Source organism: Penaeus vannamei, chromosome 30 (assembly GCF_042767895.1).
Source record: "Penaeus vannamei isolate JL-2024 chromosome 30, ASM4276789v1, whole genome shotgun sequence".
Classification (NCBI taxonomy): domain Eukaryota; kingdom Metazoa; phylum Arthropoda; class Malacostraca; order Decapoda; family Penaeidae; genus Penaeus; species Penaeus vannamei.
In genome coordinates this window covers 7,255,517-7,279,985 of record NC_091578.1, presented here as the reverse complement: position 1 = coordinate 7,279,985, position 24,469 = coordinate 7,255,517, and the positions used below count along the sequence as shown (strand labels likewise).

The 24,469-nt window shown below is 42.0% G+C and overlaps 1 protein-coding gene across 1 annotated transcript in view; it reads left to right on the top strand.

The window, feature by feature from the left end:
• The window catches only part of RyR (Ryanodine receptor), a gene marked incomplete in the record, with an annotated part of 178,643 nt that extends 154,174 nt beyond the window's left edge, over positions 1-24,469 (top strand). The window contains 24 exon segments of the mRNA XM_070142884.1: positions 235-414; positions 620-851; positions 1,400-1,587; positions 2,118-2,334; positions 2,577-2,647; positions 5,379-5,444; positions 7,637-7,716; positions 8,155-8,335; positions 8,632-8,966; positions 9,270-9,525; positions 10,315-10,436; positions 12,638-12,751; positions 14,788-14,890; positions 17,318-17,437; positions 17,789-17,977; positions 18,338-18,457; positions 19,072-19,202; positions 19,847-20,002; positions 20,266-20,326; positions 20,602-20,748; positions 20,889-21,020; positions 21,239-21,395; positions 21,847-22,012; positions 22,210-24,469. Of these exon segments, the coding sequence (XP_069998985.1) occupies positions 235-414; positions 620-851; positions 1,400-1,587; positions 2,118-2,334; positions 2,577-2,647; positions 5,379-5,444; positions 7,637-7,716; positions 8,155-8,335; positions 8,632-8,966; positions 9,270-9,525; positions 10,315-10,436; positions 12,638-12,751; positions 14,788-14,890; positions 17,318-17,437; positions 17,789-17,977; positions 18,338-18,457; positions 19,072-19,202; positions 19,847-20,002; positions 20,266-20,326; positions 20,602-20,748; positions 20,889-21,020; positions 21,239-21,395; positions 21,847-22,012; positions 22,210-22,375 (3,690 nt within the window).

Here is a 24,469-nt window from a genome sequence, read left to right as displayed (position 1 = left end):
TTCTTGTGATTAGCACACTTATTATCACCAGTGTACTTTCTTCACGCTTAGTATCTGGCACCTTCCCCATCCTTTCCCTTACTCACTAATCATTCATTCAGGAACGAGGCACACAATCAGTTCAATGTCATCATTAGGAATTCCATTAACTCTCTGTCCATTCTCGATTCCCCCAATAGCATCAGAGACACTCGAAAAGATATTCCTTTCCTGACGTCTCCATCTCCCCCGCAGGAACAAGAGTTGGAGAAACAGAAACTGCTGTTCCACCAGGCGAGACTGTCCAACAGAGGCGTCAGCGAGATGGTGTTGCTGCACGTCTCTGCCGCCAGAGGTCAGCCCAGCGACATGGTCATGAACACACTCAAGTTGGGCATCTCCATTCTGCGCGGTGGCAACGTGGACGTCCAGGCGGTGAGTGCCCTATGTTTGAGTGAAGTTATGACCGTATGACATAAAGTGTGATTACTTTTTTATCGGTGTAAGAATGTATATGAATGGGTGTATCTGTGGTCATTTTTGTTTATGTGATTTTTTGAGTATGTTCATTTATTTATTCCTGATTGTAATAATTTGTAAAAAAAAAAAAAAAATTATATATATATTGTTCTTTCTCTAGGCTATGCTGAACTACCTGAAGGAGAAGAAGGACGCCGCGTTCTTCCTGTCCATCGCCGGCCTCATGAATTCCTGCTCCGTGCTCGACCTGGACGCCTTCGAGCGCAACACGAAGGCAGAGGGCCTGGGCGTGGGCGCCGACGGGTGCGCGGGCGAGAAGAACATGCACGACGCCGAGTTCACCTGCGCCCTCTTCCGCTTCATCCAACTCACCTGTGAAGGCCACAACCTCGGTTCGTGGGAAGACTTGTCTGTCGTTCAAGTATCGTTTGAGTTCCTTTTAGAGGCGGGAGTGTAAATTATTTAATAGCTGGAAGATATAAACAGTAATATCGTAATGAATACAGGTAGCATTGACACAGGACATGTATACAGAAGCTTCTTTCATGGGTGAGAAATATGAATAGTAGCATCACAAATAAATATGGTTTTAACAAGGATTTCAGAATGGCAGTTTCTTTTACTGGGGAAATATAAATAGTAATATCATAATCGATGAAGATGATACTGTAATTTTAATTATGCGGTCCTGTTGATCCTCTAATGAACGTTCTCCGCCATCCGTCACTAAATGAAGAATGATTTAATTGAAAAGAAAATTTACGTGCATTCGGTTTTGTTTACGCAGAGTTTTTCTTTCATGGGTGGGAGGCGAACATTAGAAACCCGGTAAACAAAGATGGAACTTATGATTCACTATGAATGTCATTCATTCCCATTCTAAAAAAAAGTTAATTGCGCAGGTAAAAGACATTATTTACATGCATGACTTACTTTCCAGACTGGCAGAACTACCTGAGGACACAGGCAGGAAACACCACGACGGTGAACGTGATCAACTGCACCGTCGACTACCTGCTGCGCCTTCAGGAGTCCATCATGGACTTCTACTGGCACTACTCGTCGAAGGAAATTATTGACCCTGCCGGCAAGGCCAACTTCTTCAAGGCCATTGGTGTTGCTAGCCAGGTTAGAACATAAAAGAGCTTAGAAGGCAATCTATCTATATACATATGTATGTGCGCTTATATTATTTGTATATATGTATATATGTATATGAATATGTACATGCATATGTATATGCATATGTATATGTATATGTATGTAGCCTATATGTATATGCATATGTATATAGCCTATATGTATATGTATATATATATATATATATATATATATATATATATATATATATACACATATGTTTGTATATATATGTATACATATACATACATATATATACATATATAAATATATAAATATATGTATTTGTGTATATATTTGTATAAATATACATACATGTGTGTGTGTGTGTGTGTGTGTGTGTGTGTGTGTGTGTGTGTGTGTGTGTGTGTGTGTGTGTGTGTGTGCGCGCGCGCGCGCGCGTGCGTGCGTGCGTGCGTGCGTGCGTGCGTGTATGTATGTGTGTATGTGCATGTGTATCTGTATACATAGGTTTGTTTCCTGTTCCTTTTCATTTCCTGGCACTCATCCCCGCGCAGGTGTTCAACACCCTGACTGAGGTGATCCAGGGCCCGTGCGTGGGCAACCAGCAGACGCTCGCTCACTCCCGTCTGTGGGACGCCGTCGGCGGCTTTCTCTTCCTGTTCGCCAACATGCAGGACAAGCTCAGCAAGCATTCCTCCCAGGTGGATCTGCTGAAGGATCTGCTCAACCTCCAGAAGGACATGGTCATCATGATGCTCTCTATGCTTGAGGGTAAGTCGTCGTCGAAGCTGTGCGAGGGGCAGTTAGGATAATGGCGTCCTGGAAAGAAGCCTTTGAAAAGCCTGATATATTTATAGCTGTCGGAGCATTGATAAAATATGTCACCTTTTTTTCTTCTATGAAAATCCGTACCAAAGGGATACTGGATATTCTGTATCAATTCTGCACATGTTGTTTATAAAGAAGAAGGAAAAAAAAGAAAAGAAAAAATTAACGAGTCCTCTCCCTCACAGGTAACGTGGTAAATGGTACCATTGGTAAGCAGATGGTGGACACCTTAGTGGAGAGCGCTTCTAATGTCGAGGTAAGAATCCCTTATTTCGAGAGACACGATTATGGGAAATTCGAAATAGAACACGGGGCTTAATCATGTTTTTTTAGATACCAAAATATAGAATATAATTTGTTTTTTGTTTTTTTAGATACCAAAATAAAGAATATAATTTTCCAGAATTGGCTTTGAAAGGTAGATTCAAAGAGCTATATATTTTTTTTATTAAGCCTAAAAGGGCGAGTCATTCCGGTAAGGTAAGTCAGTTTGATATAAGATGATCCTGGCCACTTTAATGGATTTGTTCTCTCAACTGAATTTTCCTAATTTTTATATACATGGGACTTAATTCATAATGAACATACGAAGATTTTGATCGATGAGAGAGGAATCATAAGTAATCTTGGCAATTGATTATGCTGATAACATTGATTTGTATGTTAATAAACATTTTCGTCAATTATCAAACACTTATTTCTATCAATCTGAAACAGTATTTGAACTTATTGAATCATATTGACTTGCATGATATATGTGTGGTATAATTATGATATTAATTGCAGCTTTGGATTCCAGATCTATGAAATACGTATGTATATTGTTCGACATAAACTTATGGACATTGCCTTGCAGGTTTAAGAAGAAAGATGAATATTAATTATAGTTATTTTAATTAAATGTATATAGAATATATGCGCATATACATGTATATATATATTTTTATCTATAACTTTTTATCCATTCATAATTCTGTATCTGATTCTCCATATACTTTTGTTATATATCGGTGTTATCTGTCTAGCATACCCAGCTCGCTGTTAGTGTAAATGTTGATTCATCTGTTGGCATATTTACTTCCTTATCCATCTATCTGCTTATCTGTTTATGTGCACATATGAACAGTCACACATACTCGTAGTCTCATATCCCCTTGTTTATATTCACGCACACCCACGTCAGTCATAATAAATGTATAAAGAGAGAATAAAAAACGGCAAAATCTGTCAAGCCAAAACACTAAACAGAGTGAATGAGAAGCAGATGTACGGGCGCGTCGCAAGTGCGGCCGCCCCCCTTGAACAGACGATCCCTCCAACACTAAGAAAGATTGGAATAACTTTACTCTTTTGTTTATCTATCGCACAATGCAGATGATCGTTCGTTTCTTCAACCTTTTCTTGAGGCTCAAGGAGGTGACAACATCAGCATCGTTCCTGGTAGGCCGCAGTCTCCACCTTCACACTCCGATCCTCTGGTCACACACTCTCCCTCCAGCCGCTGTCAGACCCTCCTGGCTGGCTCACTAGGCATTGGGGACTTCCTTTAGGTCGCTTGCAAAAGGATGGCGGGGTATGCTTTCTCCATCGGGTCTTCTTGGCGGGATGGAAGAGCAACATTGGGAAAGTAGATATTAAAAACAAAACAAAAGCAAAAGTAACAGCAACGATAGATGAATAAACAGAAATTATAATGATGATGAAATCGCTGTCATGGAAGCTGAGACCGTCTGAAGCGGGACGAGTTGTGGCCTCAGGAATGCCAAGTCGGCGTCCTTTTTTTACCACTGCAAGATTGCGACACCTCATTTGCAACCTCGGCCTTAAAGCGCCCAGGCACGCTTCTTTGATATCCGAGTGTCCCTTTGTCCACGCCGGGTGTCCGTTCCACGTTCAGCTTCATAAAAAATAGTTTTGTTTGTCTGTCTCTTAGTCGCTCCCTCTAACGCGTCCTCTTATGCATAACTCATTCCCTGTACTCATTTCATGTTAATTCGCTCACACACATCTATGTAATGTCCTATACATCAACACACTGAAAATATGATTTGTTCCACGCTTTTTCCCCTTTCTCTTTTGTGAAAAACTCTCTCTCTCTCTCTCTCTCTCTCTCTCTCTCTACTCTCTCTACTCTCTCTCTCTCTCTCTCTCTCTCTCTCTCTCTCTCTCTCTCTCTCTCTCTCTCTCTCTCTCTCTCTCTCTCTCTCTCTCCTCTCTCTCTCTCTCTCTCTCTCTCCTCTCTCTTCTCTCTTCTCTCTCCTCTCTCTCTCTCCCCTCTCTCTCTCCTCTCTCTCTTTCTCCTCTCTCTCTCCTCTCTCTCTCTCTCCTCTCTCTCTTTCTCCTCTCTCTCTCCTCTCTCTCTCTCTCTCCTCTCTCTCTCTCTCCTCTCTCTCTTGCACTCTGTCTTTCTCTATCTCTCTCGCTCTCTCTATATCTCCTTCTATCTAAATGTATCCACAAATCTGTCTATCTCTATCTATCACACTATCTTCTCAACTGCTTTCTATTCCCCTTTGTCTTCCTCTCCTCCCGGTTCGCCTCCTCTCCTCAGCCTCCTGCTTTTCCGTCAGACAGAAGCTCAACAGCAGTCGAACCGGCACCCGGCGCGCACTGCAGTCCTGGTCTGAGTCAAGGCGCCTCCACTGACATCAACCTTCCGGCAAGATAGTGGGATTCTCTTTCAGTTTATTTAGTTACGCGTTTGATCGACGTGCAAAATAATGTCGGCGTAGTTGTTATTTGTTTTTTTTTGTGTTTTTGTTTTTATGTATTTGTTTATCGAGGTCATGTGTCACGGCAGCGTTTGAGAAGACGCAACGGCCCTGATGGATTGGAGGCGCCAAAAAACAAAAACAAAATAATAATAAAAAAAAGTACCGGGAGCACCATTTTTATAATTTTCCATAGCCACCAGGTTCTAACATATTTATAGTGATCTCTTTTTCTTACGTGTTCGTTTTCTTCTCCATTCTTTTTCACGATTGTAGCTGATTCTGAGGTACTTCGATATGTTCCTAAAACTGAGGGACCTCACGAGCTCGACCACCTTCCAGGTTTGTACCCCCTCCCCCTCCCCCTCTCCTCGCTCGCGCACCCGTCTCGCATACACCAGTAAATAAATATCTGAACAGCTGTTATTTATTTACTTTTTTCTCTTCGAATTTCTAGTGAAAAGCCTAGTAAAACAGGATTTTTGTTTTTCTGTTTTTTATTATTATTTTTTTTTTGTACACGGTCTTCACTATATTTTTTCTGTACAGAAAAAAAACACAAATGCACTCGATTTTGTTTAAAAGGTCATTAAGCTGTATGCGCTCGTGTGTGTGTGCGTGAGTTTGGAGGAGTATATTAAAAAAAGGCATGTACTAAACAACCCAAAATGTGATGACACACACACGTGTTAAAGAAAGCCGTGCATGATACCGTATTTTGCTGTGTGGATTTGCATGATGTTCCGCCATACAGTGTGTAGCGAAACCTGGTACGTTCTTCCCTTCAGAGTTTTTGAAGAAAAGTCGTGTACTGTCAACCTCGTCTCGTCTTGGCGTGCTTACTGAAGACAAAATAAGAAAACAAGACAATTTCAGGAAAATGCAGACTTTTTTTTTCCTTGGTACTTTTTGATGATTAATGGACTGGATTTTTATTTTACTTTTTTCTTTTCTTCTTTTTTTTCCCCACATATATATTTTTTAAATCAAATCATTGCTTCAGTCATCCTTTTCCACACAGCTTATTTTTGCCCTGCAAAAAAATCATATTTAAGTTTATCCATTGTTTATGCTTTTGTTTGTTCGTTGAAACTTGATATGGAAGTAATAATATTTCCTTTTTTGTCAGCATTTGAAGTATATATATTCATGAGTTCTTAAACATTGATATATCTTGTTTTTTATTTTCTTTTTTTCAATTATAGATAACTTTTCTGGAAGGACAGATGCAATGGCTTGACCTGCAAACTGTTTTTCATCTTGGTTGCAGACAAGTTTTTTTTCTTTCGATTTTTTTCATATGCTGAAGATGGCTGAAGAAAAAATATGCATAGATCCTTGAAACAGAATCTCATGCAGTTATTTTTTCATAGTTTTTGTTTTTTAAAGTAATTTATTTTTAGTTATTCAAGGCAAAGATCATAAACATTCTTTTTCAATTGACTGCATGTTCAGACATCCCCAAGTCTACTAAATAAGATTTTATGCAACAGAGAGGAAGATATGATACAAATCCGAGTCCACTCCAAGCAAAATATTACATAAAAGTTATTGATTATAGTTGTTGCATTGCAGTTGCTTATTTATAGTTTTTGCTAGGCAAACTGAAGACGTGTCACCTTCTCTACGTGAGTAGTTTTTGATATTGCGAATGCTTTTCTCTGATGTAATTTAAATATCTAAGAAAGGCCTTTTTAAATTTCTTTTCTACTTTTGTGCATATAGATATTTTTTCTTATCTGGCGATTTGTTACAATTTACATTCCATATTTGTAATATGTATATTTGTATATTGCACAAAGGCATTTAATGATGAGTTTCTGTTCTGGACTTTATTAATAGCAATAAGCAGATATTTTCAAATCTTCCATCGTTTTCAATACATTCAATCTAATTTTGAGAAAAAAAATGTGAATAGTTTGTGTGACTTTAACATTAAATGGAAAAAGTAGTGACCTAAAATGTAGCTTAGAAAGATCGATAGCACTGTTAGACAAATAGAAATGTAAGCAGAAATGCACCTTTAGACGTAGCAATAGTTCCCCGGTGCATGAAAGATGTCACATTACCATGGCAACAATTAGCAAAGTCAGTAGAAAGGGTTTCGTGACAGCTTTGGATATGAGTAAGCAGTAGATCAAGGTTTCCGTGACAACACGAGAAATACAAAAGAGAAAATTCCAATTAGTATTTGAGTGATGGAAAATTAGAGAGCCCTCAAACTGTCATCCTGCCAAACGCAGCGAATTAGGCCAGTAAAGAGCTTGTTAGGATAGATCTCGTATGGAAGAGGTTAATGTTAAAAACGCTGGAATTTAGGGAGGTTCTTGATAAAATTAGAGGGAAATTTTATCGCTAAATAGAATTATTGAGGTGATAAACATGATAAACAGTAAGAATAGGGTATATCTAACTAAAACTGAAAAAGAAAGAAAGAAAGCGGGAAGGGTACTATCTTATGACGTTAATAGAAAGAGGGTTGGGTTATCATGGCAACAAAAGGATGGCATCTTGACTTACTGTTCATCCCACAGGAACTAGACACCAACAAGGATGGCACTGTCACGCCCATCGAGTTCAAGGAGAAGATGGAACAGCAGAAGAACTACACCACGTGAGTTGCTTTTCTGAATACGTCTTTTGTATCTACTGTATGAGTGTTTTGTTGGTACATTTCTCTACTTGTACCAGTTTACTGTGTAGTGCTTAGAATATCTGCGTTTGCGAGTACATATTCGTGATACTTAAGTGTGGTATGGGAGTACTTATTCATGGCACACCAGTAAAGTGCAGAAATACGTATCCATGACTCATAAGTATAATATGAAACAGCAAACCCATGCCGAGTAAGCACTGTATAGATACGTATTTATGACACATAATTATACTATGGAACAGCATACCGATGACAAGTACGCGAAGTATAGGAGTACATATCCACGACACATAAGTATAGTATGAAACAGCATGCCCATGACAGATGAACACAGTATAGAAGTACATATCCATGGCACATCTGTAACTCCTCATGACTTCCCTCGTTCTCCGCCAGCGAGGAGATCAACTTCCTCCTCATGTGCTGCGACACGAACCACGACGGCAAGATCGACTACGTGGAGTTCACCGAGCGCTTCCACAACCCCGCTAAGGAAATCGGCTTCAACTTGGCCGTGCTGCTGACTAACCTGTCCGAACACATGCCCAACGAACCTCGACTTGCGCGCTTCCTTGAGGTAACTTCAGTCTAAGGGGCGTTTTTGTACTGCGCTGTTGCTGAAAAGTGTATTATTAGTATTGTTATTGTCATTGGTACTATTATTATTATCATTGTTGCTGTTATTGTTATTATTGTTATCATCATCATCCTCATTATTTTACATTATCAATTGTGTTATAATTATTATCAATTATCATTATTTGCATAATTATTATTATTATTGTTGTTGTTATTACTAACAATGGTATTATCATTATCATCATCATTGCTGTTATCATATCAGAGAAAATAATACGTGATATTTTCTCCCAGACTGCCGGCTCTGTCCTGAACTACTTCGAGCCTTTCCTGGGCCGAATCGAGATCATGGGCAGCTCGAAGCGCATCGAACGCGTGTACTTCGAGATCAAGGAGGAGAACATCGACCAGTGGGAGAAGCCTCAGATCAAGGACTCGAAGCGCAGTTTCTTCTACGCCATCGTCACAGAGGGAGACAAGGAGAAGCTGGAGGCCTTCGTCAACTTCTGCGAGGACGCCATCTTTGAGATGCAGCACGCCACCGCCCTGATGGAAGAGGAAGACGACGCCATGTCCAAGAAATCGAACGCGGACGGCCTCAAGTACCTCAGTGAAGACGAAGAAGAAAAGTGGGTTTTTGCGTTCAGTATTTTTGGCTGTGGATAGGTTGTGAGGCTAGATTTTCGTGTTGTGTGCATATAAAACGATATATTTTAACATTCATAAAAAAGAGGAGGAAAAGATAATTAAAAGGCTAATTAATGCATAAGCAGAGAATAAAGAACACATACCTGTATACTTGTCTTACCAAAGAAAACGTATCTTCACCCTATCTGGCTGTCAGGCACTGTTTATATACATGCTTCTGAATATACAACCGATTTCCCCCTATAACGAACCCCCATGTACCTCCCGCCTCTCCCCTCCCCCAGGACCGGCATGGACCTGATCAAGTCGAAGATCGGAGGCGTGAAGGACCAGATGCTCGAGGGCCTCTCGGTCTTCGCTCCTTCCAACCTCAAGAAGAAGATCAAGGAAATCAAGCAGATGTCCTCCACCGAACTCGCAGTTGGCTTCTGTCGCCTCCTGTTCCTCATCATGTACCACAGCGCGTTTGGAGTGGTCTACGTGTTGCGCAAAGTGTGGCAGGCTCTCATGGGTCTCATGCAAGGACCTCCCGCGGAAAAGGTGGGTTTTCCGGTTCCAGGATTTTGGTTCGTTGGAAGAGGTTTCGTGTGCATGTGTGTACTTTCTGAGGCAGGAGCAGTAATTAGTACGTTTTTTTGTATTTAGGAATCTCTCTCTCTCTCTCTCTCTCTCTCTCTCTCTCTCTCTCTCTCTCTCTCTCTCTCTCTATATATATATATATATATATATATATATATATATATATATATATATATATATGTATATATATATATATATATGTATATATATATATATATATATATATATATATATATATATATATATATATATATATATATATCTTTTTCTTCTTTTAGATGACTATTCTTTACTGGAAATAGCTATCGAGAATGTATTTAAACAGGAAAACATGTTATTTTATAGCTACAAATGCTAAATATGTAAAAAAAAAATCAGCCTAGTCGTCGTGTCATGTTTCTAGAAAGTAATCATAGATATGGTAAGGAACTTCCAGTACTGAAGTATTTGACTTTTTCCCATGTTGATTCCCCGACTCTTAAAGATTCGTCTAGACCAGATCAAGTTAAGTATATTTAGCTGGACTTTAAAGTAACTTCTGAAGGAAACATTGAAAGGATTCTGGAAGTACCCGATTGGTTAATTCTACCACAATATTTCCCGATGCTTTACTTTTTTTCTGACAGATTTCCCCCCAATTTTCAAGTGGAACTGATGAGGTTTGGCTCTACATTATTCGTACCCATTTTGTTTTGATTAATTTCGTATCATACCTGATCGTGTAACCGCCTTTGCCCTCCCATACAACAGGCTGAAGAAAAGGAAGAGAAAGCAGGGCCGTTAGTACCGTTAGCAGTACCGGCGTTACCAGAAATACCGGAAGGAGATGCTGCGCCGCCCGCTGAAGAAGGCAAAAAACCGGAAGGCGAACAGTAAGACTTCTTTTGTTTTGGTTTTGGGTTTTGTATTGAAAGAGGTTCCGATACTTCTCTCTAGGATGCATAAGGGATTCGACTCGCCCTTTCCGAATTCTGGAGACCAGTTTGGAGCCTTTTCAAAGAGTTTATCTTTTTTTTAGGTATCTGTATAATGGTTACTTATTTTATTGAAATGAAGTGCCCAGATATACATTGGAAGATAAAGCAGTAGGATGATTGAGATACTGAAATGCAACAGAAGCAGCAGCATTAGTGGTTGTGGAAGTAGCAGTGAGTCCATTGGATTATAAGAATTTTTTTTTTTTTATAAAGAAATTTAAGTTAGAGAAAGGTGAAATAATAAAATACATACAATAAAGATATAAAAATTGATAGATAAAGCAGTTTAGATAAAGTGCAAATAATAAAAGAGTAGATAAAGAATACATATAATGAAGAGTAGATGAAAAAGTACAGGTAATAAAGAGTAGATAAAAGTCAAAGATAATGGAAAGTAGGAAATGAAAATCACTGAAAAGTAGAACACACTGAGTGTGACAATCCTGACCCTTAGTAGCAGTAGCAGTAGCAATAGTCGTTCTGCTCGCCATCCTCGGGAAATAATGATGGGGGAGGGGGGCGAGGATCCCTTTTCCAGGAGAAGGAAATTCGTTTTGAGAGAGTGATCCTTTCGTTTGACAGGAAAATTGCGCATATTATTTGGATTGTCTAACAGCGCGTTAGAAAAAGTGAAACATTACGAGCACTTGAATATACACATACAAATTTATGATAACTCTAACATTAAAAAAAAATAATTGTGAATCTAAAGGAAAATGTAAAGATTTGATTAATCTTATTTATAATGGAATTTGATGTAATCACCCTAGTGATTATTCTTAACTGACCCATTACATGTGATTACCAATGATTTTCTAAAACCGTCAAACCTGTCAACTGAAGTATCTGCTCAAGGTGTTCCTTCAGGGTTGCCGACATTCCTCTTTGACCTTTCCTCGTGGATTGAAGTCTCTAACTCCTCTTTTAGACGTTCTTAACACAAACTAAACATTTCTGATCTAAGGACTTGTTTTGAACGGTCTTAGACGCCCTATAGATTCGCCTGTGGGAGTCTTTGGGCAAAGGAGGTACCTCTTATCCGCAAGTAGATGTTGATTTTTTCCCCACAAATTCCTGTTGTTGTCGTCTTACCTTCCAAAATTGTACCCACATTGTACAGTGTGTGTATATGTCTTCACATGGTACTCACAATACTTGCAAGTAACGTGCTTATATGCGGTATAGACGTTTTGTCTCGTACCAGAGCTGTTCCTCAAGCAGAGGAGGGGCTTGTTTGTACTTTCACATTGTTTGCATTGTCACTGTTTTGGTCCTTGAATAGTATTCCCACTTGTAGTATGTTTGTCTTTTCGTACACCTGTAGACTCCTGTTGGCCGTTATTTGATTTCATTTCTTTTTTGCATTCGTTTTTTTTTCTGTGGAAATTTTATTCTATCCCTGAAACAATGGAATATGAATGCAATTTCCCTTTATTGACACAGGCATTGTTTGTGTTCAATGTGTAACGGGTTGTTCACCATCTGTGGTTTTTGGGTCATTCATCATCCCTTGGCCTTGTCCCCGTCGGCGCTTCTCTGGAGAGGATCTTTCAAATCTTATGAGGCAAAATCAGCCTCTCTCTCTCTCTCTCTCTCTCTCTCTCTCTCTCTCTCTCTCTCTCTCTCTCTCTCTCTCTCTCTCTCTCTCTCTCTCTCTCTCTCTCTCTCTCTCTCTCTCTCTCTTTCTCTCTCTCTCTCTCCTTTCTTTCCTCTCCTTTCCTTTTTACCTCGCCCTCCCTGTCCCTTTTCTCTTCCTCTACCTCCCCTTCCTCCCTCCTTCCTTCTTCCTATTCCTCTCCCGCGCCAATCCCTTTTCATTTTCCCTTCCCCTTCCCTTTCACTTTCTCTTTCCCTCTCCTTCCCTTTTCTTCCCTCCCTCCAACCGCCCTCGCTCCCTCTCTTCCTTCGTCCATCCCTTTCCCCCCACCCCCTCCCCCCCCCCTCCCTCTGCCCCCACCTCCCCCCACGCCCCTCCCCTTGCCCCCACCTCCTTCCCCGCCCTCCGAGAAGGCCGCCTGCCCTGCCCTCTCTCCCGGTCCGCCGTGTTGTCGAGTAGTGAGGGCGCCAGTGTTAACGCGTGCACTGCCTCGATCCAGATTATCCCTGGAGGCCGCGGATTTGACGCAAGAGGAGAAGGTGAAGCCCATCTTAGACGCCCTGGCTGACCTCAAGGAGGACATCACTGCCGAAGAGGCGATCTCGGCTGCCAAGTTAGTCCCGATACACGTGTTTCTGCTACTGCTTTTTTTTTATTTCTTCTTTTCATACACAAGTCGTCCTTTTTTTCTCCCTTCTGTGGTAACCTGTGGCGTAGCGGCTGACGTGAAGGAGCGCTGTTTTTTATGACGTCATTTCTCTGATGATGACTGCACACGCACATGCACACTGCTTACTGACTGCAACTGCCTTTTAGTCTTTTTATTTATTTATGTTTTTTATTGTATTTGTTCATTTACTTTATTTGTGTAGATGGAAGAAATTACTTTTTTATTTTATTTCATTCTACTGCTTTTAGTTATAGACGTTTTTTCGCTTTTTTTATTCTTTTCATTCATGGTGGTTTTTACTTTGAGATTTTTCTTTGATAGTAAATGAATATTTTTAATAAATTTTCGAACATGGAAAAGAATGTATTTATTTTTACAAGTATGAAGTAGACTTGGAAAAAGGTTTCCTATTTTTTGAACTACTGTATTTACTTACATTTTGTTACTTTACGTGTAGGAAATAATTTTTGATTTTTTTTGTAGAAAGTGTTTCATCTTAACACATTTTTCTTGTATGCTTTTATCTCAATGTAATAATTTAACTTATCTTGTATTTTTCGCATTTTTTGCATTTGTTTTTGCTTGCTAATGTAGTCCAGTCTTTAGAAGAAAACACATGTTTTTTCAGCTACTGTGTCTTTATTCTGTGATCGATTTTTCTTTTTTTTTTGGTCTTTGAATTAATTTTTGATTAATATCTTAGACCAGAGGAAGGAGATGTTCCAGAGACCGACACGTTAGTTTCCTTTTAAAGTGTTTTTGCTTTTTTTCTTGTTTAACATTTTCCTTTTCTTTAACCCGGTTTTAAAAAATTCTTTTTGGATTATATTTCCTCCCTCGCGGCTACTTATATTTATTTTTGTCTTGCTGCTTTTTTAAAAAGAAATTCGAATATATATTACGAATCTTAAACACCATATTTTAAATCATGAAATGGAGAAAACAAGACAATTCATAAAGATTTTCTTTTTCTTTAGCTTGAGTTTAGATTTCTAAATTTTCTTTTATTTACTGACCTTGACTATTTTCACTTTCATTCATTGTATCTGACTGTGAATTTCAATCAGAACTTATTTAAATTTCCCTCCTTTTTTATTTCTCTCTGAATCCGCATAACCGTCTGATCGTCTTCTGTTTTTGGTTTCGATTCTCGCAGACTAAATTCTATTGACCGATGCACAGTGACAGCACGAGGTCTGAAGTTGACGTAGATCCTCAATATAAAAAACATATCGATAAAAGACCTAAGACAAGAAAAAAAAATCCTCAGTTTATTTTGGCAACGCAATGATGAACTTGTTATATTTTTTCTGTGTGACGAATAGACTGGACGTCTGTTGCATGGGTGCCGCTCCCGTGTGTTTAATTTTCATTCTTTTTTTTTTTGTTTCTTTATTTTTATTTTCTTAGGATTAAGAAAAATATCATCTGACTTTTCTTTTCTGGTTCCTTGTCTCCATCTTCTTGTATTTCGTCTCCTTATTGTTATTATTTCTCTGTTGCCTTGTCTTCTTCATCGGATCATCGACTTCTCTCTCCTGTATTATTTTGTCTTTCATCTCTTTTTCTTCTTTCTCTGTCTTTTTCCCTACTCCGCCTCTTCCTCTTCTTCCTCCTCCTCCTTCTTCGTCTGTTTCGACGCAGCAGGGAGTTGCTGTGTACACGGCCAGGTGGTATTATGCTTTTCTCTTGGTCCTGTGATGATACTCATGTGCATAATTTTGTAATGTTATAATTCTATCACACACACACACACACACACACACACACACACACACACACACACACACACACACACACACACACACACACACACACACACACACACACACACACACACACAAACCAACTAACACACAAACTAATAAACAAACACACAAACAAATAAACAAACAAACAAACAGACCACACCACACCACACTTGACACCAACACACACACACACGCCGAGGGACATCACTAACGCAGTCCCCGCCACAGATTGGCTGAGAAGAAGGAAGTGGAGACCGCACAGGCCGCCGCCATGGAGGAGGCCGAGGTGGTTGAGAGCTCCGCCGCAGCAGAACCTCCACCCGTGGCTCAGGTGAGTCTGCCTGAACCCCCGACGAGGACGAAATAACCTCCTCTTCCGTTTCCCTTCGTTCAATTCACACGCACCGAGAGTCGTGTTAGAGCGCGGCCCGGTTCAGGAAGGGCGTTTCACAGATTTGTGTTTCTTGGCTTCAGTCGCTGGGCAGAACTTGTGTGCGTGACTGTTCCGCGAATCTGTGATCTAGGTTCCACTCAGCCGTGCTATACTTGTTTTTGTTTTTTTGTTTTTTGGTTTGTTTGTTTTTGTGCCACGTGCTGTCTTGTGTGCTGTTTGTGTTCTGTAGCTATACAAATATACATATTAGATTTATTCAGTTTAATTTCGAGCAGGCATGCCACTTTGAAGATTAAAATCATTAATAGAAACAGCTTATAGATGATAAACCATATAAACAAATGAACTGTATAAGACTGACCTGCATTTGAGTTTAGAAACATATTCTCCTATATAAAAACAACATATACACATGCATAAGAAAACAGGGAAAAAATTGGATCTTTGATTTTGAAGATAACTCTTACTTCATCCCATTCTCTCAAAATAAGCAAATACATGACACGTTCACCTGTTTGTCTATTGATTAGTCATTCATTTCTGATATGCATATTTGCAACTACATTAAAACTTTTCGTAGAGATGCTTTGGCTAACATAACCAAAAGCAAAGTAACGCTACAACACCAATTGTTCTTGTGTGATCACCATATGTTTTGCGTCTCTCACTGGGGCTTTCTAGTGTTAACAGTGTGACGTAGAATCAGTACTAGAGTGTAATTGTAAGCGTGCAATATTAAATAACATTCGTGAATAGTTGGTAGAGCTTTGTCATCGACATCACTTAACTGTCTTTGCTTTCCTCGCACGCTAACCAGCAGGAGACATCTCCCCTCTCCTCACCTCCCCCTCTGGGGTCCTTCACTCCCCACTCCGCCTCTTTGGGTCTCCACCCTCCCGCCATCCCTGAGCACAGCGCCGTCCACACCCCAGTCACTCCCTCTGGCCTCAGTGCCACCTCGCCCACCACCGCTGGCCTCCTGGCACTGTCGGGGTCGACGTCAGGCTCACACATGCGAAAGAGCCAGACTGTGCCCACCATGCCCACCCCCGCCTCCTCCTCGGCGGTCTCCTACTCCCTCAGTGACTACGAGGCCATCGCGTACTGCCAGGCCGCGAACCTGGAGGCGGCCGCGGCCGAGAGAGAAGACTTGCGGCGCTCTGGCATCATCTCTTTCAGTCCGATCTCGTCTCACGAGTCTTCCCTGCTGTCTCTGTCGCCGGCAGTGGCGCCGCTGTCTTCCTATGGGGGAACCACTGACGGCAATCTTGCCCCTGTGCCCAGAGCCTCGACGTCGAAACCCTCTCACTCGACCTCCTCGCCTGCCATAAGCAGCCCCTCAGCTTCCCACACAGACAGGCCGAGTACTTCTGCATCCACCCCCACAGGACTCCGGCACCGGCCGCGACACGCGTCTTCTCCTTCGACGCCTGTGGCTGCTCAATCTACTAAAGACACCTGTCGCTCTCCCCCAGCCCCCACACCTTCGACGAGCTCGTCAGGTGACACGCCCGGGCGCAAGGCGAGCAAGTTCCCCCATTCTCAGTCCTCTCCGACGGTGGCTTTCGTGTCCTCAGGCCCCGCAGCCCCGCGATCCTCTCAGTCTGTCACGTTCGCGCAGTCCTCCGGCAAACAAGGGGCGTCAGCTGCAACTGGAACCAGCATCCGGCGGTCCTTTTCCCTCTCGCAGTCTGTTCAGTCGAAATTCGACATGTCACACCCCGATCACTCCGAGAGCCCCACGGACCCATCTCTGGCAACCTCGACGCCAGTCTTGTCAGATCCCGTCCTCTCTCTCTCCACGCCGTCGTCACCCGGCCACCCCCCTCAGTATGACGAGGTCCTGTCGATCTCCATCCCGACGGACCCGCTTATGTCGCAGGTCACGGTGTCCCATGCCATCGACACGCACTCTCCGTCGCGTCTATCGGCCTCGAAGGTCGCTCTGGGTGACGAGGCCTCGAGCCCTTCCCTCATGGACTCCACTCTTTACATCCCCAGTGCGCAGGATCCTTCCCTCCTCACTCCCTCGCAAATAGACCCGTCGCAGCTCACTCCCTCCCCTCCTACTCCCACGATGGTTCAGTCTCAGGAACCTTCCCCTCCCGAAACCCCCGCTCCCCAGCCTCCCCCAGCCCCTCCCACCATCCAGCCAAGCCCAGGACTCCTGTCGAGGATTGGGAGCTTTGTGGTAAGGACGCATTCACAATCCTGTGCAGCCAGTCCACTAGTCAGACACTAACTTCTAGTTCCACTCGCTATCTGATTGCGCAGTAGTCACAACAAATATGTATCTAATCCGATTGTCAATATATCAACTTATTTCCAGCCGACATCTTTGCCTGACGGTGCTTTGCCCAACAGGTCGATCTCAGTGGTTACAACAAGCGAGCTGTCAGCTTCCTGGCCAGGAACTTCTACAATCTGAAGTACGCTGCTCTGGTGCTTGCCTTCTGCATCAACTTCATTCTTCTGTTCTTCAAGGTCAGATTTGTTCATCAGGCCCTAGCTTCTGTAAATGCGTTATGAAATGTGAACAGCTAGGTTTTAAGTTTTAAACGATGTAAAAGTCTTCTTTTCGGAGACAAAAATCCATACCACTGTATTAGAATATACCACTGAAGTCTTATCGATACAATTTTTTTAATGCAAACCAAGGCATCGAAGGTATGTTTAAGAAACTGCACGATGCATTCATAGATATAAATGCAACAAAACATCTATACAAACACTCCTGAAATATCAGTCGACCAACCCATAACGATAAAAAACACTGTAAAATACTCGAACGCCAATCCCCTTCGAAACCATAATAAAACCCCATCGCTCTCACAGGCTACCGTAGTCGAAATCGAGGAGGAGGAAGGCGAAGACACGGACGTCAACAACCCGTTCGCGTTCGGATCTGGAGACCTACTGGGATCCGGCGACGAAGCGGTTCTCGGGGACGACGCAGCGGATGAACTCGGCTCGGGCAACTTCACCCTCGGAGAAGACGACGACGAAGACGAGGAAGATGAAGAGGTAGATAGAGGGGTGGTCCTCTGTCTCTCTTTATCTCTGTCTCTGTCACTTTACTTCTCTCTCTCTCTCTCTCTCTCTCTCTCTCTCTCTCTCTCTCTCTCTCTCTCTCTCTCTCTCTCTCTCTCTCTCTCTCTCTCTCTCTCTCTCTCTCTCTCTCTCTCTCTCATTCTCCGTCTGTCTGTCTGTCTGTCTGTCTTCAATGTTTTTCGGCGATATTTACAGTGCAAATTTCAAAGCAGAAAAAAAGAAAGAAAGATGATGATAATAAATCATAGTAATGATAACAATAAGAGGAACAGGAATAACATTAGCAACAGAACCAACAACACCATCCTTAATTTCCCCCCTCCATCCCCGCAGGAAGAGGAATGGATCCACATGGACGACCGCTACTTCTACCTGTCCCACATCTTGAGGTTGTTGACCACCACTCACTCCATTGTCGCGCTCTGCATGCTGCTCGCTTACTACCATCTCAAGGTAAAGTGGGGTTTATCACTGCTGTTCGAGTTGATGTTGATGCTGGGTATTTGAGGGAGGGGAGGGGGTGAGATAGGTGGGTGTGTTATTTGTTTTTTTGTTTATTTATTCGTTTATTTGTTACTTTTTTTTTACTGGGTGTTGAGGGGGAGCAATGAAGCAAGTGTGGCAATTTGCTAGTTTCAGTCATGATGATGCTGAGAAATTGTTGGAGGAATGATGTTCTATGTAGGATTTTATGGAATAGTAACGTGTAGGGCCTGTTGTATAGAAATGTTTAATTACTGTAAAATACGGGTGCATATTCATATATTTAAACGCTGGAGATCCACCGATTTCCCTTAGAATTTGTAAATAAGCAGGTGAATAATTACACGGATTATAAACAATGTAAGACAAAAAATACGCAAATAAAATAAAATAAAATAGATAAGTAAGCAAAGCTGAATAAACATACACTTTATAAGCAATATAATATATTTAGTACAAAATAAGTAGATAAAGAAAACCACACATAAAATATGCAAATAAGCAAAGGCGAATAGACATACACAATATAAGCAAATAAACAGACAAACATAAGCCACACTCCATCAAGCCATCCTCGCCGACAGATCCCGCTGGTGATCTTCAAGCGCGAGAAGGACGTGGCCCGACGACTGGAGTTCGACGGTATCTACGTGGCCGAACAGCCCGAGGACGACGACATCAAGGCCCACTGGGACAAGCTGGTCATCTCGGCGAAGTAAGAAGCTCCGCTTGAGTGAGAGTGAGAGAGTGAGTGAGTGAGTGAGTGAGTGAGTGAGTGAGTGAGTGAGTGAGTGAGTGAGTGAGTGAGTGAGTGAGTGAGTGAGTGAGTGAGTGAGAGAGTGAGAGAGTGAGAGAGTGAGAGTGAGAGTGAGAGTGAGAGTGAGAGTGAGAGTGAGAGTGAGAGTGAGAGTGAGAGTGAGAGTGAGAGTGAGAGTGAGAGTGAGAGTGAGAGTGAGAGTGAGAGTGAGAGTGAGAGTGAGAGAGAGAGAGAGAGAGAGAGAGAGAGAGAGAGAGAGAGAGAGAGAGAGTGAGTGAGTGAGTGAGAGAGAGACCGAGAGAGAGAGAGAGAGTGAGAGTAAGAGTAAGAGTAAGAGTAAGAGTAAGAGTGAGAGTGAGAGTGAGAGTGAGAGTGAGAGTGAGAGTGAGAGTGAGAGTGAGAGTGAGAGTGAGAGTGAGAGTGAGAGTGAGAGTGAGAGTGAGAGTGAGAGAGAGAGAGAGAGAGAGAGAGAGAGAGAGAGAGAGAGAGAGAGAGTGAGTTAGTTTGAAAATATCTTTGAAGTTATCTTTACAATATAGTTGAGCAAACGAGTCTTCCTTTCCAATGTCTTCACCCCCTCCTTCCCCGTATCTTCCCCGTAGGAGCTTCCCCAACAACTACTGGGACAAGTTTGTGAAGAAGAAGGTCCGTGAGAAGTACAGCGAGACCTACGACTTCGACGCCATCTCGAACCTCTTAGGAATGGAGACGACCATGTCCTTTAAGCAAGAGGAAGTGCCAACGGGCATCATCGGATAGTGAGTAACAGTGTTGTTAGATGATCGAAATTATTATCTGACTGGAATTTCTTAGTGGAAGAAAAAAAGTTCTGTGTTAGGTTTGACTCCTGCATGGAAGATATTCAAAACAAGGGTAGATATACATATGCGATAGGATCTATATCAGAACACCCACTGTAAATATATTGTAGACGCAGTGAGAATTGATATTTATATTAATGAATCAGAATGAATAAAAATAATGGCATTCGACAGTAATTACCTTTTGAAATTTCTTTCAGCCTTTCTTCGGTCGACTGGAAGTACCAGATCTGGAAGGCAGGCGTCACCATCACTGACAATGTGAGTTTCGGCATTCTACAGATATGTTCTTATATATGCGAAGATAAATGTACAGCTAAGTTTTATAAATCCAAATGTTTTTTGAGTTTCTGCTTTCCTGACTCCATTCATTTTTCGTGAAGAAAGTAAAGTTTTGTATCTGAGGAGTGATTTGCATAGATTTTGGTTATGCACCTATCTATATCCATGCCATTAGTGGTGCCGTAGGTCCTACCTGAAGCTGTAGTTAGGAAGACAAAGTGCCTCTTTCACTAGACCCTTATTTCCTCCCACAGCAATTCTTGTACAACCTTTGGTACCTGACCTTCTCCTTGCTGGGCAACATCAACTACTTCTTCTTCGCTGCTCACTTGCTCGATGTGGCTGTGTCCATCCCATCACTGAAGACGATCTTGCAGTCCGTCACCCACAACGGCAAACAGGTCATTTTTACGTCTTTGTGTTGACATTCTAACTGATGGATCTGGTGGTGTGAATTATTTTTTACAGGAAAGTGTAATAAAAAATTCGTTAAAAAAAATCCTTTAAAAATTCAATACTCACTTTTCTCTTCGCGTTGCAGCTCATCCTCACCTGCATGTTGCTGACGATTATCGTGTACTGCTACACTGTCATCGCCTTCAACTTCTTCAGGAAATTCTACGTGTCAGAAGAGGATGATGTTGTCGACCAGAAGTGCCACGACATGTTGACGGTCAGTAAAAGATCCAGGCTATGAAGGAAAAAAATACAGTAAAAAATCCAGGCTACGAGAGAAATGAAGGCAAAAATGCAGTAAAAATTTCAGGCTACGAGAGAAATGAAAGGATAATATAAGACGAATTGCTATTGATCTTTCTTATACTTCGGTATCCAGATTCGTTGTCCGTCCTGACCAACGCCTTTCAACGCCTCTCTGTCGTCCCGTTTCAGTGCTTCGTGTTCCACTTGTACAAGGGCGTGCGCGCTGGTGGTGGTATTGGTGACGAGATCGAGGCTCCCGACGGCGACGAGTACGAGTTCTACCGTATCGTCTTCGACATCACCTTCTTCTTCTTCATCATTGTCATCTTGCTGGCTATCATTCAGGGTACGTCACGCACGCACACACACGCACGCACACACACACGCACACACACACACACACACACACACACACACACACACACACACAAACACACACACACACACACACACACACACACACACACACACACACACACACACACACACACACACACACACACACACACACACACACACACACACACACACGCACACACACAAAATTCATGCCTATATGCATAGATACATATATATGTGCATGTTTTTAGATATAAAGATGGATATGTAGACGGATATAGATATATAGATAAAAATATAAAGATATGTGTGTGAATGTGTACCTATGTGTCTATTTATGTATATTTCCGTTTTTATAATAGTTGGTAATTGCCATTGCAATATTGAAGTCGCCTTCAGATCACCTACTCACAAAATCCGTAAACACACGAGTTTTAAAGAAAATCCTCGCCTTTCAGGTTTGATCATTGACGCCTTTGGTGAGCTGAGAGACCAGCTGGAGTCGGTGAAGGAGAACCTGGAGAGCAACTGCTTCATCTGCGGTATAGGCAACGACTACTTCGACGCGGTACCGCATGGCTTCGATATGCACACGCAGAAGGAGCATAACTTAGCTAATTACATGTGAGTCTTTCCTTCTCGATTCTCGAAAATCCGCATGATGATATGAGTCCGTGTTTCAAAAGCTTTATTTCTTTTCTAGCTATAGGAAAGATAAAGGATTTGTATGCTATTAGATGGTGTAATTTGTTTGTATCTCTTCCTGATAGTTTCTGGGAAAGAGCATAGTTAATGAAAGACCTTTTCTTCTGCCACGCCAGGTTCTTCTTGATGCATTTGATCAACAAAGATGAGACGGAGTACACGGGTCAGGAGACGTACGTCTGGAACATGTACCAAGAAAGGTGCTGGGACTTCTTCCCCGTCGGCGACTGCTTCAGGAAGCAGTACGAGGAAGAGCTCTCTGGCGGAGCGTCTGCCAGTTGAGCTTAGACAGCCACTCAGCTCTTGTAGTAGTTAGGATTTGTTTTATTTGTTCGGGAAGAGCGATCAAATGTGGTTTGTGCTAGGTATTTTTTATAAACGTGTATTAGACCCACGGCAAGCTGTTAGAAGTTTCGTTGTATTGGCAATTTAAAAACCGCATTTGGTATTAGACTGTAGCTGAGAGAAACATCAAAAGATATTTATACAGTATATAAAATATTGGTGTTAGCGAGGAATTAGAAAAAAAAATTGAGAAAGAAAATCGACGGTGATGTGGGCTGCCATGCGTGAGGCTCGTGCTCGGCTATCTCACCTGCTTGATACCTGGCCGAAATCTTCCACATTGGCTCTTGATTTTAAGCCTCACTCATGGTCGTCCAGATAAGTTGTTGTAAATCCTTGTTTTTTTGGGGAAAGTCGTGCGATGTATTTATTTATTTATTATTTCGTAATTTATTTTTGAGGGGGGAGATATTGTATTGAAAGGAATGGGAAATTTACAAGATTACTGTCAGCGCCACTGTATATAGAACCGCTGGTTTTATGTACATTCCGCAAAGTTATTGTTAACATAGATGTACTAGGAAAATTATATGAATTTAGACTTATTGAATTATATGATGTTAAAGCATGGGAAACTACAACCACGTGTTAGTTTGGTGAACTAGAGGTACACTGGATACGTGATTGATTCAGAGAGTACATTTTTTTATTTCCTTGAATCAAATTGAACGAATGCATTGCCGTTAGTTAAAACTCTGTGTACAGTGGTGAACTCCTCCATATGGTTCAAGGAAAATGACTTATTTTGTTAATATGTTCACAAGCAAGTAGTTCACTTTTGAAAGTGGTGTCTCTACTTTAGGGAGAGTTCTAGAAGTAGTTGTGGACGTGTGTGCGTGTGGGTGTGGGGCTACATGTTGCTCTCCCCCCCACCCCCACGGACTTGGGCTCACCCCCATCGGCTGTCCCCCACCAGCCAGGAAGAGGCGACCCCCACCCCTCCCCCTCCTCATCAGCCACCCCCCACCCAATACCGCACACATCTTCATCACAATGTCCGTTATTTGTCGCAGAAATTGTATGATAATCCTTTCATGAGGCCTTAGTAGTGAGTACTAAGTACTATGATGAGTACTATGGAGTCTGTGTTAATACTGAGCTTTGTGTTTCATCGAGTCTAGTCAGTGTTGTTTTAGGTGTAATGGATAACTCTCGTCTAAGATGATGATTGTGCTCTTGAGAATCTTTTGTTGTTGATAAATAATGCACATGTTGTTATGCAATCAGAATTCAGGCAGCGGGACCTTTGCTTCCTCCCCAAAGCCGACGGTGTACACTTTCCGTGCGCAAGAAGCCAGTGCTTGATCCAGACACGCATATCAAATAATATGAATAACAAAATAGGTGAGGTGATCATGGGCGGCAAAAGATTATAAAAAATCAAATGAAAGCCCACCACCCCACCCGCAAACTGGCTTGGAATCTTCCTTGTTCCCTCCCGGCTCCCAGGACCTTCCTCCCCCGCCTTCGTTGCCTCAGATATCTTGTAAACTGCGCCCGCGACCCGCAAGTCCCCCTACCACCACCATCCCCCTCCCCGGGTGTCGGAGGAACCTCCAGTCTCGCGTTTCGGGTTCTCTGAGAAGCCCGAATCTCGCGTGAAGGAGAATTCGTGAGTCCTTTCCTCTCTCTTCCTTCGAGTCATGAAACTTCGAAGCATGACCCTTATGACCATGCAGGCACAACGCATGAACTTTTTTTTAGTTGTTGGTCACGAACCAGGTTACTCATTCTCGTCCTCAAGGAACAGTTTCTTGTGATTTTCTGTAGCCAACCATTACTCCAACCTCTCGATACATTAATCACACCGTTCAGAGGAGACTGAGTACCCTGGGTGTCCTCCGAAGGTAGTCACGACCTGTAACGTGATGAGGCAGGTCGACGTGACCCCTGACCTTACCGATGCAGTCAATCTCTGAATCTGTGAAACCTCCGAACCCGGGACGGGATTGCTATGCATTGTAGGCATCGAGTATTCGATTGAATTTTTACATAGTTTTACTCTTTAGTTAATAAATATCACAACTGATA